Raw genomic sequence first — 15,570 nt, 5'->3', positions numbered from 1 at the left:
GTTGAAACGCCTATCCTTAGGGCCCTGGGCGCCACGCCTCCCATAGCCCCATAGGACAATCTCTGTCCGTAGGTCCTTGGGGCAGCGCACCATCCAGAGCGCCCCAACTTGGCCTCTTATGTTTGGGGCCTGGCACCCCACGCCTCTTAGAGCGCCAAGGACGCAAGTGCACCCCATTCATTCCCCACTTTTTCGTACTAGTTCCTAAGTGATGTACCACGTTTCTTAGTTGATTCCAAAACTCTAACGTACATCTAAAAATCAGGAATCATCCATAAACATGAAATGATGAATCTTGAATCCGTAATCCAATTCAAGAAAAGTTAAGATCAAAGTCAAAGAAGTTAATAGCTAAGTCTAAAAGTTGAGGAGTGAGTCAAAGCAAAGTTTCTTAAAGTTTTCAAGTGTCTCTATTAAACATTTAAACTTAGTTTTAAGGCTCAAGTTTCAAGTTAAGTAAGGAGTAAAAAGTTGAAAATATCCTTAGGGCCCTGGGCGCCACGCCTCCCATAGCCCCATAGGACAATCTCTGTCCGTAGGTCCTTGGGGCAGCGCACCATCAAGAGCGCCCCAACTTGACCTCTTATGTTTGGGGCCTGGCACCCCAAGCCTCTTAGAGCGCCAAGGACGCAAGTGCACCCCATTCATTCCCCACTTTTCGTACTAGTTCCTAAGTGATGTACCACGTTTCTTAGTTGATTCCAAAACTCTAACGTACATCTAAAAATCGGGAATCATCCATAAACATGAAATGATGAATCTTGAATCCGTAATCCAATTCAAGAAAAGTTAAGATCAAAGTCAAAGAAGTTAATAGCTAAGTCTAAAAGTTGAGGAGTGAGTCAAAGCAAAGTTTCTTAAAGTTTTCAAGCGTCTCTATTAAACATTTAAACTTAGTTTTAAGGCTCAAGTTTCAAGTTAAGTAAGGAGTAAAAAGTTGAAAAGCTTCCTTCAAAGAAATATAAGGGAACTAAGTATTTTCTAAGAGTTGAGCTAAGACACAAGTTTCAAGCTAAGAAAATAGTAAAGATGTGAGTTCATTTCTCAAAAGTACAAGGGAACTAAGTATTCCTTAGAAAGTTTATAAATGTTTTCACATTTAAGTTAAGAAGAAACTATGGTTTCCTAAAAGAATTTTGACCAAGAAAAGGGAACATTGATTTCAAAAGAGGTTGCACGTCCCAACACAAGAAGATCAATTACAAGGTATATAGTCATATCTGTGGATTCTATAGTATCATGAAAATCAGAGAAACAACAGATAATATCCAGAAGCTCAGCTGAAGCTGAGTATAGAAGCATGGATTCAGCTGTAGCAAAATTGACTTGGGTACTAGGACTGTTCAAAGATCTTAATGTGTCTATACAGATGCCCATCACAACACTGAGTGATAGAAAGTCTGCTATTCAGTTAGCAGCAAATCCTATCTTCCATGATAGAGTAAAACACACTGATGTTGATAGTCATTTCATTAGGGAGAAATTAAAGGCTGGTTTGATTCAAACAGTATATGTACACTCACAACAACAAGAAGCTGATCTGTTAACCAAAGGGTTAAGTCATGCCCAACACTTGTACTTGTTTAGCAAGCTGGTAATGCTTAACATATTGTTAAAATGTACATCATTTCAGTATTTCAGTCGTTACTGTACATAGTTTAGAATTTCACATGAGTATTTGCAATCACTCCTAAGGCAACAATGACAAGAAACACATAGATTCAATATGAGAAGTCCAAAAGTTACATTTAGTATATGTGTTCTTATGAAGCTAACTTCCAAGTAACAGCTCAACAATATGTTGTGTATTGAATCAAAACCAGAAAGCAAGAGCACAACACAAGTTTTAACATTTTTATGTCAAACAAATCCCTGTTCAAAGTACATCCATTTTGTTGAAGGTTAATTAAACCACCTTTCACATCTCTCACGTAGTAGAATTATAAGCAACAAATACCAAAAAGATGTACAAAAAATGAAACCACATTATTTGGAGTTGTGTATTTTGAAGGAGCACAGTTTAATTAATTATATAATTAAACAATTTGTATACTAATAATAATATAACTAGAATTAGAACCTGATCAGATAGGGTAATTATCTTTTCATTTTTATTGAGGTTAGTAAATGACCACTTGAGCTCCAATGATAATAATGTTTGATCTATGTGAAGATTTGGCTTCAAGGCTACTTCTCCATCTGCAGACCTGAATTTTCCATCACTCCATTCCTATTAACAAACGACATTGAATTTCAGATGAGTAACATTCTTCCTTTAGAAGATGAGAGAAGTATTGAAAACATTCTAAATTTGACGTGAATGCTAATTAGTTTCATCCATTAACTATTGACGGTCTTAGCAACACCCATCTACTTGATTAACTGAACTTAAATATACCATGATATTGTAACTGAGTGAATTACACTCCTAAATTCTGTTCATGTTAAGAGACATCTCTCGGCTTTTTATTAAGAGTTTCATGCTCCTATAAGAGTCCAAGATAACTTGCTATGTCATGTGACAAATCGAGGGTGCATTTAAGTTCAATTAGTCAAGTAGAGGGGTGCTTTTAAAACCATCGATAGTTCAGAGAGAGAAGTAATAAAACTAGTATTTTTCTAGCTAAGAAACTGGACAAATGTTTATATTACTTCGTAGAAAAAAGGACTACCTCAAGTTGATCTCCAATAGTAACAATGATTGTGTCTGGGGTGGTGTTAAAGGGCAAACGACCACGTTTTGAATGCATAGAGAATTCAATTGGTTCCAATGGAAGAAATAGATGCAATGCATATTTAAGTGAATCTTCAAGTGTTGCATTGTGGGGTGGAAGCCATGTTTGATCCACATTGCTTGATTGATTTCTAGTGCATCTGTATATGTACATTTTCGCTTCTTCTGAATCTATTTTTTTCCAACATTGTTCATTGTCACTCAATCTTATTATTTCATCCACTTCTTTTGCTATTCCTTTTAATTTCTTCAATACCTCTTCCAACTTTTCCCTGCACCAAAAGTTATATTTATCATTAACAACCAAAAATGCCACTATTTTTCTATAGTGATGACATAAATTATGTCATATATGGTGAGATAACTAATCAAATGAACATCCCAATTCATAAGATGACTTTTGTCTATCTCGGGTGATTGGTATTGAAATGTGTGACCATTTAAATTAAAAGTTTAAGCTATTAGAGAGAGTATACTTTTATTAAAAATGTTCTCAACACGCTTTCTCACAGACCTGATTTTTATGGGCCATAGAATTTTTTTTGACATGGGTGGAGGAGAGATTTGATTCCAAGACCTTTGTCAGCTCTGATAACCTAATGAATGTGTGGCAATCTCATTTAAAAATTTAAGCTATAGGCGAGAACACACTTTTAATTCCATTTTTTCTTGTTTGATTTGTCAATTTTATTTTATAAACATTCTCTAAAAAGAAATAGTTCCTAAAATATGAGGAGTATGCCTTCCCTAACGAAGATAGAGAAAACAAGTTTGTTAAGTAACATTTCAAATTTTTTTGTCTTTTTTCTGCCCATCCAACACCCCCTTTCCCCCATTGACTTTCCTACCCATGTCAACCCCCACTTCCCACACCATCTCACTCCTATAATACATTTCACCCATAGTGCTAAATACATATAAATATATTTATAATAAAAATTTTAGCTTACTTTATCAAATATAAGAATAAATAAGAAATTCTCTTTTTTTAAAAAAAATAAATATTTTTGTATCATTAGCGCTTAACTGTTTTTTGCACATAAATTACTACATAAAATAGGTTCTCCAATAATATATTTGAATAAATTCCTAAATTTAGTACATAAATAATAATGTTTATCACAAAAAGGCCGTACTTGACATATATAGAATAGGTTCTCCAATAATATATTTGAACAAATTACTAAATTTAGTACCTAAATAATAATGTTTATCAAAAAAGACCGTACTTGACATATATAGAATAGGTTCTCCAATAATATATTGAATATATTACTAAATTTAGTATCTAAATAATACTCTCCTAACGGTATCTAAATAATAATGTTTAAGAACTTGACTAATATTTTAAGATGTATTTTTTCATCATATTGATATGCAAAAAATTGCAATTTATAGTACTTTTTATATAGTTTTTGAATATTAAAATATCAAATTAATGTAATCTAATTTAACTTTGAAAATTAGTCAAATTGACTTTCAAAATGCGCATAATAACAAATAAAAGTGGAATGTAAAAAGGAGGAGTTTACATTTAATTAACATCCACATAAATAATACATTTCATAACACCTTTCAAATAGTTTTAAAATGTTTTTTTTTCACTATAACAATAACAATAATAATATAAGGATGCAGATAAATTTTTAGATATACTTATAAAACTTTTTGGTCATTTATTCTACGTTACTTTATTGAATAATTATAAAAGTCCATAAAGAACAAGTATTTAATAAAAATAAATTAGATTTACATGGCAGTCAAATGCAAACGGATCTGAGCTAATATTTTTCTGCTTATATTTAGGATTCATAGGTAGAGTGCATTAAAAAAATAATACATTCGTATTATTAGATCATTTAATTCAAACCTAATTTACAAACATGGTAACTAGCAAATTATAACTTAAATGGTGAAAAACAAACTTTTATGAAGGGATCAACGATACACGTTATAAAAAATCAATGTTATAGAGAATACCTGAAAATTAGAAAATTTGCATCCCCTAAAGCAAATTTGGCCTTTTGCACCATTGCATCATCAGACCAATCCCAAAGGAACTTATCATAATTAGCATACTTTTCACTTAATCGAAACAATAATTCATTCTCAATCAACAATGTTCTTATGTCCTCACTAGATATCCCATGACCAATAATCCGAACCACTCCGAATTCAGCAGCAGAACTCAATAACCTAATCATCGCGTCATTTTCCCTTTGCAAAATCGATTGATAATTGATTTCATCAGGCATCCAACGATGATGAGGAGTAGTTTGGGGGAGTCAAATGAGGAATGTTTATGGATTGATCAATGTACTCTCCAAACATTGAATTGACAGCCGAACGCGATCCTTTCCCCGTGGGGATCGGAGATGGTGGTGGTGCTGCATAAGAGGAGGGCAAAGGTTTTCTCAAATTCATTAATTTTGATTGATGATTTAATGAGAAAATGAAAGTGAAGAGTTGAGAAAATTTTAGTTTGGTGGAGAGGGCCTTAGTGGTGGGGGTGCTAAGTCAAAGAAAAATAGTTGTAGTAGTAAGCACGTCTTGCTTTTCCATAAAGTTAGCAAGAAACAAAAATGCCTTCAAATCTTATAAGCAATTACTAATGGAGAAAATTTGCGTACTAGTTACTTGGATAAGTATCTTTTATTAATAAATAATCATTGATTTAAGTGATATTTTTTATTTATTATCATTTATAGTAATATTATGATAAATATACCATATGTTAATGTCAATAATGCATACAATATAAATATATTATAAATGTTAAAAAAATATATTATGTTTATTTGGTAAGAAATTTACACAATGTGATAAATGTATTATTTAAAAATAAAAATTATATTATATGTGTCTTTTTATAAATTGTTTTTATGTAATATGTATTAAAAATGTATTATTATGATTATGTAATATAAAATATGTTATTAATGTAGATGGTAAATATTTTCTTAATATTAGAGGTCTTTAGTATCATTTGTTTTTTGGGGAAAATTACTCACAAAATATATGTACCCTATAAAACTATTTAATTACACAAACATTTCTTTCATATTAACTTCTACCTATAGTTTTTAAATAATTACATATTATATCACTAATTAATAATTTAATACTAGATTTCAAATTCAAATACACCTAATACATCTATTTTTGCCACCAGATACACTATGAAATAAAAACATTTAGGAAGAGAGAGAGAGGGAGAGGGAGAGAAAAGAACGAGATAGGAGGGAGGCAAGCGAGATGTGAGGGATGCGCAAGAGAGAAAGAGACAGAGTCATGTATTCTAGATACATGTGAATCACAATGGATATATGTATATCAGATATCACATCCTAGATATATTCTGAAATATAGATACATGTGTAGGGAGAGAATTACGAGCGATAGATGGTGAAAAAGAGTGATATAAGAGAGAGGTGAGTGAAAGAATCAAATACATGTGAATCCACTTGAATATAATTCATCTAAACCAAATTACATTGATTTTGACCCGATGTATTTAAGATACGTGTATTTGGATGGAGTAAATATATTTAGATCTCACATGAAATCTTGCACGAATAATAAAATATTTTAAATTTCTTTTTTATGGTGGGAGGGGTGCATGGGAGGGATGATGGTGTAGTGGGTGAGAAAGTACTTTAAATTTATTTTCAAAAACATATAAAATTTCAATTTTCTTTTCTTTTTTTTTTTTTTGGGTGGGGGTGGGAGTTAGGGGTGGTGGTGGGGAGAGATAGTAATACTTTAATATTAACTTTTACTGAATATAATAATTTCCATGACCCACATGGTCTATGGCCCATCACCTATCCTACGACCCATAGGTCCTTTTTATAGAACCCTTGGTCCAAAATTTCTTTTAGTCCCATCACCATTATACGACCCATGGGCTATGGACCATATAGGATCTTATACTGTAGTCACCAAAATACAAGTCTGGATCTCCATCTATGAGCATTTCCTATGGACCTTCCTATCGTTCCGTAGACCTTCATATAGAACTTACATTTTCAATTTTTGCAAAACCTATTCCACGACCACTCAAAGGACTACATGGCCTTGTATGGTCCATTGGTGGACTCATTCAAACAAAAACCAACAACTTTTCTGCAACATTCCTTTCAAATTCAACTTACAAACTTGTGAGGTGTAACACCGTAGGCCTAATCCTTCGCGAACGCGAACTTCCCTCCATAATTATGGAGGCCAAAGGCTTGAGCGTTCGTGAATGGGGCAAGGTTCTGCAAACACAAAGGTCAAACATTCCATCCATCCACAGTAGCAATTGAGGCCATAGGAACACAGAGGCTAAACTCCCCTACCCTTTGCAAATATGGACAAAGCTCCGCAAACATAGAGGAGCAAACCAACACCAAAACACAAATTATTCACAGTTTGTACCTTCAGATTTATTTGAAATCTCGTGCGCACAAACGAGATATGTTGCTTGACTAAATTTGAAGTTCATGACTCATTAAAACAATGAAAATATGTATTAGAGCTTTCCTTGACCCAATGCCTGTTAAAGTCAATATAAAGTATTTTCCACTCAAACAAACCAAGCTTCCCTTAGAACCTTTGGAAATTCATCCCAAATCTTACCTTAATCTAAACTCACCATCTCAATCCAACAAAGTCATTGAAAATTCATTCGAGCATTCAAAATCCAAATTGTTTGAATGTATGCATCTACTTACTTAGATGGGACCTGTTCCTCTCAACACTAATGCACAATAATTAACGAACACAGTTACTTTACGTGGAAACCTCCTTGCTCAAGGGAGTAAAACCACGACATGTTCTCAACAGGACTTTTCAACAATCACTTTCACTAATCTTCAACAAGCAAAAGCAAAAGTCGGTTACAAAACAAGAGATTAACCATCTAGTCTCTTCACTATGTAATACACCCTATCACTTAGTTGAGCATGAGCAGATAGAATGTTGCTCCCTATACTAATCCTACCTGATTAATATAGTCTTGAAGTTAAAGTCTAAGTTACCCTTAACCCAAGCCCTTACAATGAACCACTCAAGGTTGATACGTTTCTATCAAGGTGAAACGAATCCTAAAATTTGAGAACAATTACAAGCAAATAGGATACAACAATAACAAGAAGAACTGAAAACGCTTTGGCTGATCTCTTGTTGTTCTTGATGCTTGGAGAGTTTTTCCCTTGTGAATGGATGAGTATTGTCTTATATTTTCTTTGATATATATCATGAAGATTCATTATCCATCAAACAAAACAACCTAGTCGATTTTGATTGGTGAGTACAATGCTCTTCACCAACCTCCTTGATGTAGACAACCTTTACAATTGTCCAGTACTTTTTACAGCTGGTGAGTCTCTTATCACGAAAATTGATCAATGTCAACTCTTGGTCTAAATACACTTAACTTCACACTCAAGAGCTCAAATCCACATAAAGACTTTGAAACTGATGACGAAAACACTCCTAGACCAAATTCTGCATTCTAGAGCTAATGAAGTTTTGTTTCCAAACTCGTAGATCTGGTTGTTGAAAAAAGTCATTCTTAACAACTTAAAGTCTCCAAAATGTTAAATATTTTGAATGAACCAACCTCGTAAATGGATTAGACATGCTCGAGGCAACTATCGAAAGAGGTAAACAATAATTTTTCAAAAATTTCAAAAAAGACGTTCTGGGTCATTACATGTAATTACTTGGTCAACAAATGATTGGACGTAATTGACATAGGTAGTTACACTCACCTATTCTTACGGAGGGATTGTGAATACTGCTAATTACATGATATAGTTACAAGTTGAAAACCTCTTTTTATTTCCGTATCTTTTTTTTTTTAAATATGTTTTTATTTATATTATTTTGAATTTTTGTAATTACATGGTATAATTACAGAAAACTCATATGCTGATTATGAAAGCTATTATTATATGCTGGAAGGACACAATTGATCAAGTCAGGTATTTTTGTTATTCAAACTTACTAGGCACAAATATTTGTGCTTCCTAAAAGCATCCTAAAACTAGTTGAAATTGTTTGTAGAACATTTCTGTTATTTATTTATTGTGTAGTAAGAATAGCAGTTTGTTTAACTAGTCTTAGCTTGCAGGTTAGTATAGAATGAGAAATAGGTGGTCACCATCTATTTGGTTTTGTATTTCCAATATTTTGGTCTGAAAGGAATGAAAGTTGCTTTACCAAAAAAAACAAATCTCTTTCAAGAGTCGCATTAATCATTTTCCCAAGTAATTTGATTTATTATATTTACTATTCTTTTTTTAGTTATGAGTAGCTAAATTTGTAATTTGGGTTATGGAACTTAGAATAGGGATGATAATTCTGAACACTTTGCAATAAATATCTTTCTTGAAGGGATGAAATCATCGTGTATTAAATTCCTTTCGTACTTAATATTTTTTTTGAATGATTGACAACATTCTAAAGAACTCGTATCTATTCTGACTTGCTAGGACCATAGATGTACAGATTAGGAATATGGATCATTAACCGATATTTTGGTGTTACCAGCCACCATCTAATAACTTGAGCTCGAGGAAGGATAGTTTACTTGAGACTTTTTATGAATGACCAAATTAATTTGACATCCCAAGTGTTAAAAAAGGACTTACGGTGATATTCTCTTAATTCGGTCGAGAGACTTAAGAAGATAATTTAAATTTATCAGTTCTGCATAATGAATTGATAGTATAGTACATGTTTAAGTTTCAATATGTAAGAACTATAATTCTAGTTCGCATTTATTATTGATACAAATCCAAGTTGTTGCTTTGAATGTCAACTTCAAATTATAAAAAAATTCTACTATGCTCTTTGTGGGATTCGACCACAACCTATAATTGAGTCACTACATTTTGCATCGACTGCTTTAATCCGTAAACAGTGAGCGTTAGTGAAGCCGAAGAATGAGCTATACAAACAATATTTGACATGACAGGGAAATGTAGTTCACATATAAACATTTATGTTTATAGTTCGAGATTCTGTAATATTTTACAATCACACGATGAGTAATTTATTTTCGGAGTTTTAAGTACCAAGGTACTTGACAAATGCATAAACAAGGAGAAAGAAAGAAAGAGCGAGATCATTTTGTTCGTTTTATTAGACTTTAACGATTTCAAACCTTGTACGATCATCCTGTAAAGTGCAATGAGCGTCACCAACCTAAGCCATGGCCATTTCCGATCCCAGGTTCATGATAGCCAATATTCTCAACAGCACCAACGGTCTTGAACAATCTCCTCTTGTTTATCTCTTCTACAAGAGAACGATGCAGCAATTGACTACGTATATCAACAAGTGACCGTACCTTCGTCAATTTTGGGCGTTGATTATTCATTTGCATTGTGTTCTGATTCTTCGACAACAAGCTTGTTTCAGGACAAAACCTTGTACTACATTTGCTTATCTGCTGAGTACACTGAGATTCTGCTTTCTTGGAACTCATACAATCAGCATCATTTTCATGAAAGTTTACGTTGTTGTAGGACTCGTATGAGTTCATCGAGCATTGAGAACTTGAATCATCATACAATTTCAACTCATCTGCAATTAGCATGGAAAAAAAATAAGAGTATGGAACATTGGAAATAACTTAAACAGGGAAGAATAAAGCACACAAACCTTGAAGCCAATCATGGTCTAATTTCCCTTGATGGAATGTGGACTTATATGAAGGGAGGAGACCAGGTAGAGAAAGTTGGGAAGAAGAGTGGGAGGAATTGTAATAGAAAGGATGGGGAGTGTTTTCATCATCATCATCATTATCATCGTTTTCTACGTAGTTGAAACTATGTTGTTGTTCATAATTCTGAAGAGAGCGCGAGTTCTTCCATTCTGGAATCAGATCAGAAATCTCAGTGTCAATCATATCAGCAATTTGAAGAGGATCCCAATCTGTTATGTCCAACTCCTTCACCATTTCTGCAGCCACTTCCATTGCTGTGTCACTAGAAATGTCGAAAGGGAAAAATATGTTCCTCGCTTGCCCTACACGTAGACAAGTTCAATCAGTACAAGTCCTAACTAAGTACTTGTGAAGAATAAAAGGTGAAGCAATACCATTCTTTTGAAATATTTGTACTTTGAGAAAGATGGTATAATCTTCAGGATTCATTGTTCCGGTGATTGTCATGTTTGTACCATCTAGTACTGAATCATCAGGCTGAAAAGGTATAATTTCATTCTGTTTTTCGTTTGGCATATACTTTTGACATGACAAATTTATGGCTGGAGGTAAATCTTCATGTTCATCAACAGCAAGGAATGGATCCCTTAATAGCTCAGAAGCAGATGGCCTTTCAGAAACAGGACTCAAACATCTTCCAACAAATCTTTGGGCTTCTGGATCATTTATCTTGTAAAACGCTTTTGGTAGCTTTCCCTGTTGATCAAAATATTTTTCATTATCAGTGTGATTTAACAGGTTAACGATATAATACGAGTATTGATAACCAACACTCTATATAAATGTAACAAAATGTTTTAGCGACTCTGGATGCAATGACATTAACTCAATTGTTGTTAAACGTTTTTGAGGCGATAAATATTACTGTTAAAAAGAAAATCTATTCTCACTATCTGTCCATTTTGCTGATGTGAACTATTATATATGGAGTTATGTGCAACTATTTATACTTAAAAGTAATCTAATTGTGTAAATATTTGATACGAAAATAAAATGTGGAAACCACATTGATGATCTTACTGAGGTGACTTTCTTGTATATTTGAGCTGGATTTGAACATTCACTATAAGGATACTCGGAAGTGAGCATTTCTAACACACACATCCCAAAAGAGTATACGTCAACGAGTTCATCATAATCCTCTTCATATAGTTCTGGTGCCATAAACTCAGGAGTACCTAATATAAGCAGTAATAATAACAAACAGAATCAGTAGTCTTGGCCACAAAGTATGGAAAAATAGTAAAGTCAGGTAATGTATCACCTATGACACTATGAGCATGGTGTGATCCACAGAGTATGGTTGCTAATCCTAAATCACCAATTTTGACTTGGCCAAGATGTCCATTTACAAAGATGTTGTCGCACTTGAGATCTCGATGTATAACTGGAGGATCATGACAATGCAAATAAGCAAGACCATTAAGGATTTGACATCCCCAATTCTTAATTGCGTGTATGTTTAATCGCTTGTATTTGTGTCTATACCTACATCAGTAAACACACGTGCGGTGTTATGATATAGTTGTCAGTGTATATAACTTAAAACTTTTCCAAGACGTGGAACAAAGGTTATTACTCTCTAAGGGTGCCAGAGGTAAACATTTCAGTAATGAAGTTGAAGGTTCTGCCTTCAACATTGATCCAAGATGCATGGAATTTCATGATGGCTTCATGATCAAGTTCTTTGAGGAGATGGACTTCTGAGTAGAGCCTTTGTAATTCTTCAGGTGACCTAAACATGTCATTGAGTTTCACTTGGTTCCAAGCTACTTCCATTCCTAGTAACTCATCAAATGCTCTGTATACTATCTTGGTTGCTCCTTTCCCAAGGATCTCTTTGTACTGCAAAAGAACACATCAATAAATACTTTCTCTGTCCCTTTTTCATGTAAGATAGTTTAACTCGATACGAAATTTAAGAAAGAAATGAAGAATTCTAAAATATGTGGTCTAAAATGAGTATTAGAAATTTGTATGCTATAAATAATTTTATTAAGATAAAATAGACATTTTAAAGTTAAATTGTATAAAAATATGTTATTTTTTTGGGACTGACTAAAAAGGAAAATAAGTCATATAAATTGGGACAGATGAAGTAATTAACTACGCTCCATTCCAATTTAATTGTCTTACTTTTTGTTAGTCGGTTTAAAAAAGAGTGTTTCTTGTATATTGGGACAAGGTACAAGTACCCCTTAAACTATAACCAATATCACAAAAACACACATTAACTAAATTAAGGTTCTATTACTCCTAAATCCATTTTTTATGTAATTTTATACACTTTTTTAACTTATGTGACATCCAAATATCTCCCACGCGCTTCAAGTGCATGGGGTCACGAAGTATGCTACGTAAGCCAAAAGGTGTACAAAATTAAAAAAAATGAATTCAAAAGGATAATAGGACCTTAGTTTAAGTAAGATGTGTCTCTGAGATTCCGGGAGGGATATACTTGCTTCTTATCCCTTCTATATTTAGTCTAATTTTAACATTTTAAACCACAAGATGTAAAGAACTATACAAATATATTTAATTTAAGATCACAAAACTTAAATTTTATTTATTTATTTCTTAGCAGTCAAACTGAAAACTTCAAATGAAACATAAAAATGTACAATTTATCATGAATATCAACCATATATGAATTTGTATTGTTCGCGCCACTCCATTTAACTTGTCACATTATAACAGTATAATTATAGTTAATTTCTCTAGAACCAAATGTATATATCCTCCAAAAGTCAATTTTCTAGCTAGCCGAAGATTTGTTACTTTATATAGGCTATCAATCTATTTTTTATAGACTAGAGACAAGGTTTTCATGTCCTCCTCATGTTATTTCCTTTGTGCATAACATAATATTGTAGGGTCAAGCCAAGCCCTCTATACCTCTACAACCTAATTATGATAGATTAATATAAAAAGGAAGGGGGAAAAAATCCAAAAAGTCAATGAGCCAAAATCCCTATAACACACAAGTTTGTCACCTACCAAAACAAAATAAAAGGAGGAATATTTTTATCATCACGGGGAGAACCACCTTCTGTAATATTAACAAATAAAATTTTTATATATATATATTCTACAAGTCAACTTGCTTCTTAATTAATTAATAATGATGAGGTCGGCCATTTTAATTTGGATGTTTTCAACCAACATTTGCCGCCCTATATCATGCTATTTCTGAGGATAATCAAAATGGCAATTTATAAATAGTCATGTAGGACTAGGTTGAGCCACGTTTCAATTATTTCCATAGCTACCTATTTAATTTTTACCAGCATAAGCAATAATGCCCACTGAAATTTAGAAAATAATCGCCAATAATTAATATTTTAGTTTTTTTTATCTAATTACCAGTCCTCATTGGAATATTGTAGTGTACAAGCATCTAGTTTTCCTAGATTTTATTTTCTTTCATTCTTATTGATAGATTTGTTACTTCGTTAGGATTGGGATGATAAAATTTATAGCCCTTTGCTTGTACTTAATTATCTCTATTGAGAATTTTTCCTAGTTTTCTATAGTTTTATTTGTTAATTAATATAAATTTGTTACCTCTTAAGAATTGATATGATAAGATCTAGCTCCTTTACTTATATTTATCTTTATTGGGAAAAAAATATTTCTAATTAAATTCAACTAAATGCTGTCCAGCAGTAAAAGATTTCCACCCAAAAGAAGTATGACAAAAGAGCTATGAACTTTTAAACGCAAAAACAAGAAAATTAAATGAAAAAGAAGAGAAGTGGACTTTTCATTGGTCTATAGAGTAATTCTCAAAGAGATCAATGATTTAAATTTAATTTATCAAATTGATGATAAAGTGCAAAACAACAATATATATGAAGGAAAAAAAGATATGAAAAACTTACACGTCCATAGCGTTTAGATGAATCCACTTCCACATACTCCAACTCCAAATTTGTTCCATTAACATCAAGCATTTCATTCATCCCAACTTTAAGCATGTTCAACCAAATCCTTATACATACACAAAGAAGCAAACAACTCCAACAAAATATATTTAACAAGCAACTACTTTCTCTCTCTCTCTATATATATATGATTATCACTAAACTTTATTAGAACAAAAACACAAAACTAATGTAGTTTCTCTTGATGTAATTAAAAAGATAATAGATAAGCTAATGCTATTGAATCCGAGGCTTTCCTTCATGATTTTCATAAGAGAAAACGCCAAATAATAACCAAAAGAGCCTTGAGTAATCAATCCTTAGCATAATCCAAGACATGGCTACAACTTCACGTGAAAACTCGTAATCCCCACAAATCATTTGGAATAAGTCTAACACAAAAGAAAAAGCACTATAAGAGGTGAGGATGCAATCAACAAATCAAGGGAATATAACTAAATTAAAGTAGACAACAACTTTTCAATAGGAATTTTAAAAAGTGGGGTACTTTTTGACAACAAATATAATTGATGGGATTCTAAACTTGAAAAATCTATGGCCATGTTTTGGAAGTGACATTTTTCTTGAGTGGCGGATGATAATCACATAAATGAGATTTTGGACCAGAGAGCGATGTGATCGAATATGGAATAACTAATAAAAAGAATAGAATTTGAGAGAAAAGAGATGGAGAAAACTTTAATCTTGTGTTTGTGTGAAATATTAGGGTTGAATTAGAGGGATTTTGTAGAAGAAGACTTTTGGGATTAACAAAAGGGTGGGGTGTTTATGGTGAAATATGGCCTTTTTGAGATGACTTTATTACTGTAACACTGTTGACCTTTTGTGTATATCCCAATGTGTAATTTTTTGTTTAAATTTTCCTTTTATTTCCAATTTGGTCATATGTCCTTTTTTGTTATTATTTCTAGTAAGTTTTATTTGGAAACAGTTTTAGGTCAACTATAGAAGTTAGTACTTAGAAACGATTGGCCAAGCTTTTTTAATTTATTAATTATTAATGGGGTCTCTAAATTTGTCATATCATTATTGGTACCTTTTAAGCAAGCATTTTCTTTTAAAACTTATTCTCTTTTTTTTTTAATGATTTGTATCACAATCTCATTATTAGTTCATTAGAAATTATAAATAACTATTTTTCTTTTCTACTATATTAGAAGAGTGGAGGTACTAAC

The 15,570-nt window shown here is 32.5% G+C and overlaps 2 protein-coding genes across 2 annotated transcripts; both read right to left on the bottom strand.

The window, feature by feature from the left end:
• Nucleotides 1–1,783: 1,783 nt before the first annotated feature.
• On the bottom strand, nucleotides 1,784–5,979 carry LOC104649024 (uncharacterized). The gene is made up of 3 exons (XM_010327449.4): nucleotides 4,715–5,979; nucleotides 2,673–3,006; nucleotides 1,784–2,230 (listed from the first exon to the last, which is right to left on the bottom strand). Exons 1-3 carry the CDS (start codon nucleotides 4,987–4,989, stop codon nucleotides 2,021–2,023), a joined length of 819 nt encoding a protein of 272 aa, XP_010325751.1. The 5' UTR covers nucleotides 4,990–5,979; the 3' UTR covers nucleotides 1,784–2,020.
• A 3,713-nt stretch (nucleotides 5,980–9,692) lies between these two features.
• Nucleotides 9,693–15,288, bottom strand: LOC101255722 (probable serine/threonine-protein kinase WNK5). Its single transcript, XM_004246223.5, has 7 exons — nucleotides 14,333–15,288; nucleotides 12,031–12,296; nucleotides 11,716–11,939; nucleotides 11,472–11,629; nucleotides 10,826–11,147; nucleotides 10,388–10,753; nucleotides 9,693–10,309 (listed from the first exon to the last, which is right to left on the bottom strand). Exons 1-7 carry the CDS (start codon nucleotides 14,426–14,428, stop codon nucleotides 9,921–9,923), a joined length of 1,821 nt encoding a protein of 606 aa, XP_004246271.1. The 5' UTR covers nucleotides 14,429–15,288; the 3' UTR covers nucleotides 9,693–9,920.
• Between the last annotated feature and the right edge of the window lie 282 nt (nucleotides 15,289–15,570).

The sequence above is a fragment of the Solanum lycopersicum genome, chromosome 9 (assembly GCF_036512215.1).
Source record: "Solanum lycopersicum chromosome 9, SLM_r2.1".
Taxonomy (NCBI): Eukaryota; Viridiplantae; Streptophyta; class Magnoliopsida; order Solanales; family Solanaceae; genus Solanum; species Solanum lycopersicum.
Note: the sequence above shows the minus strand (reverse complement) of the source record. Positions and strands in the feature narration are given on the sequence as shown.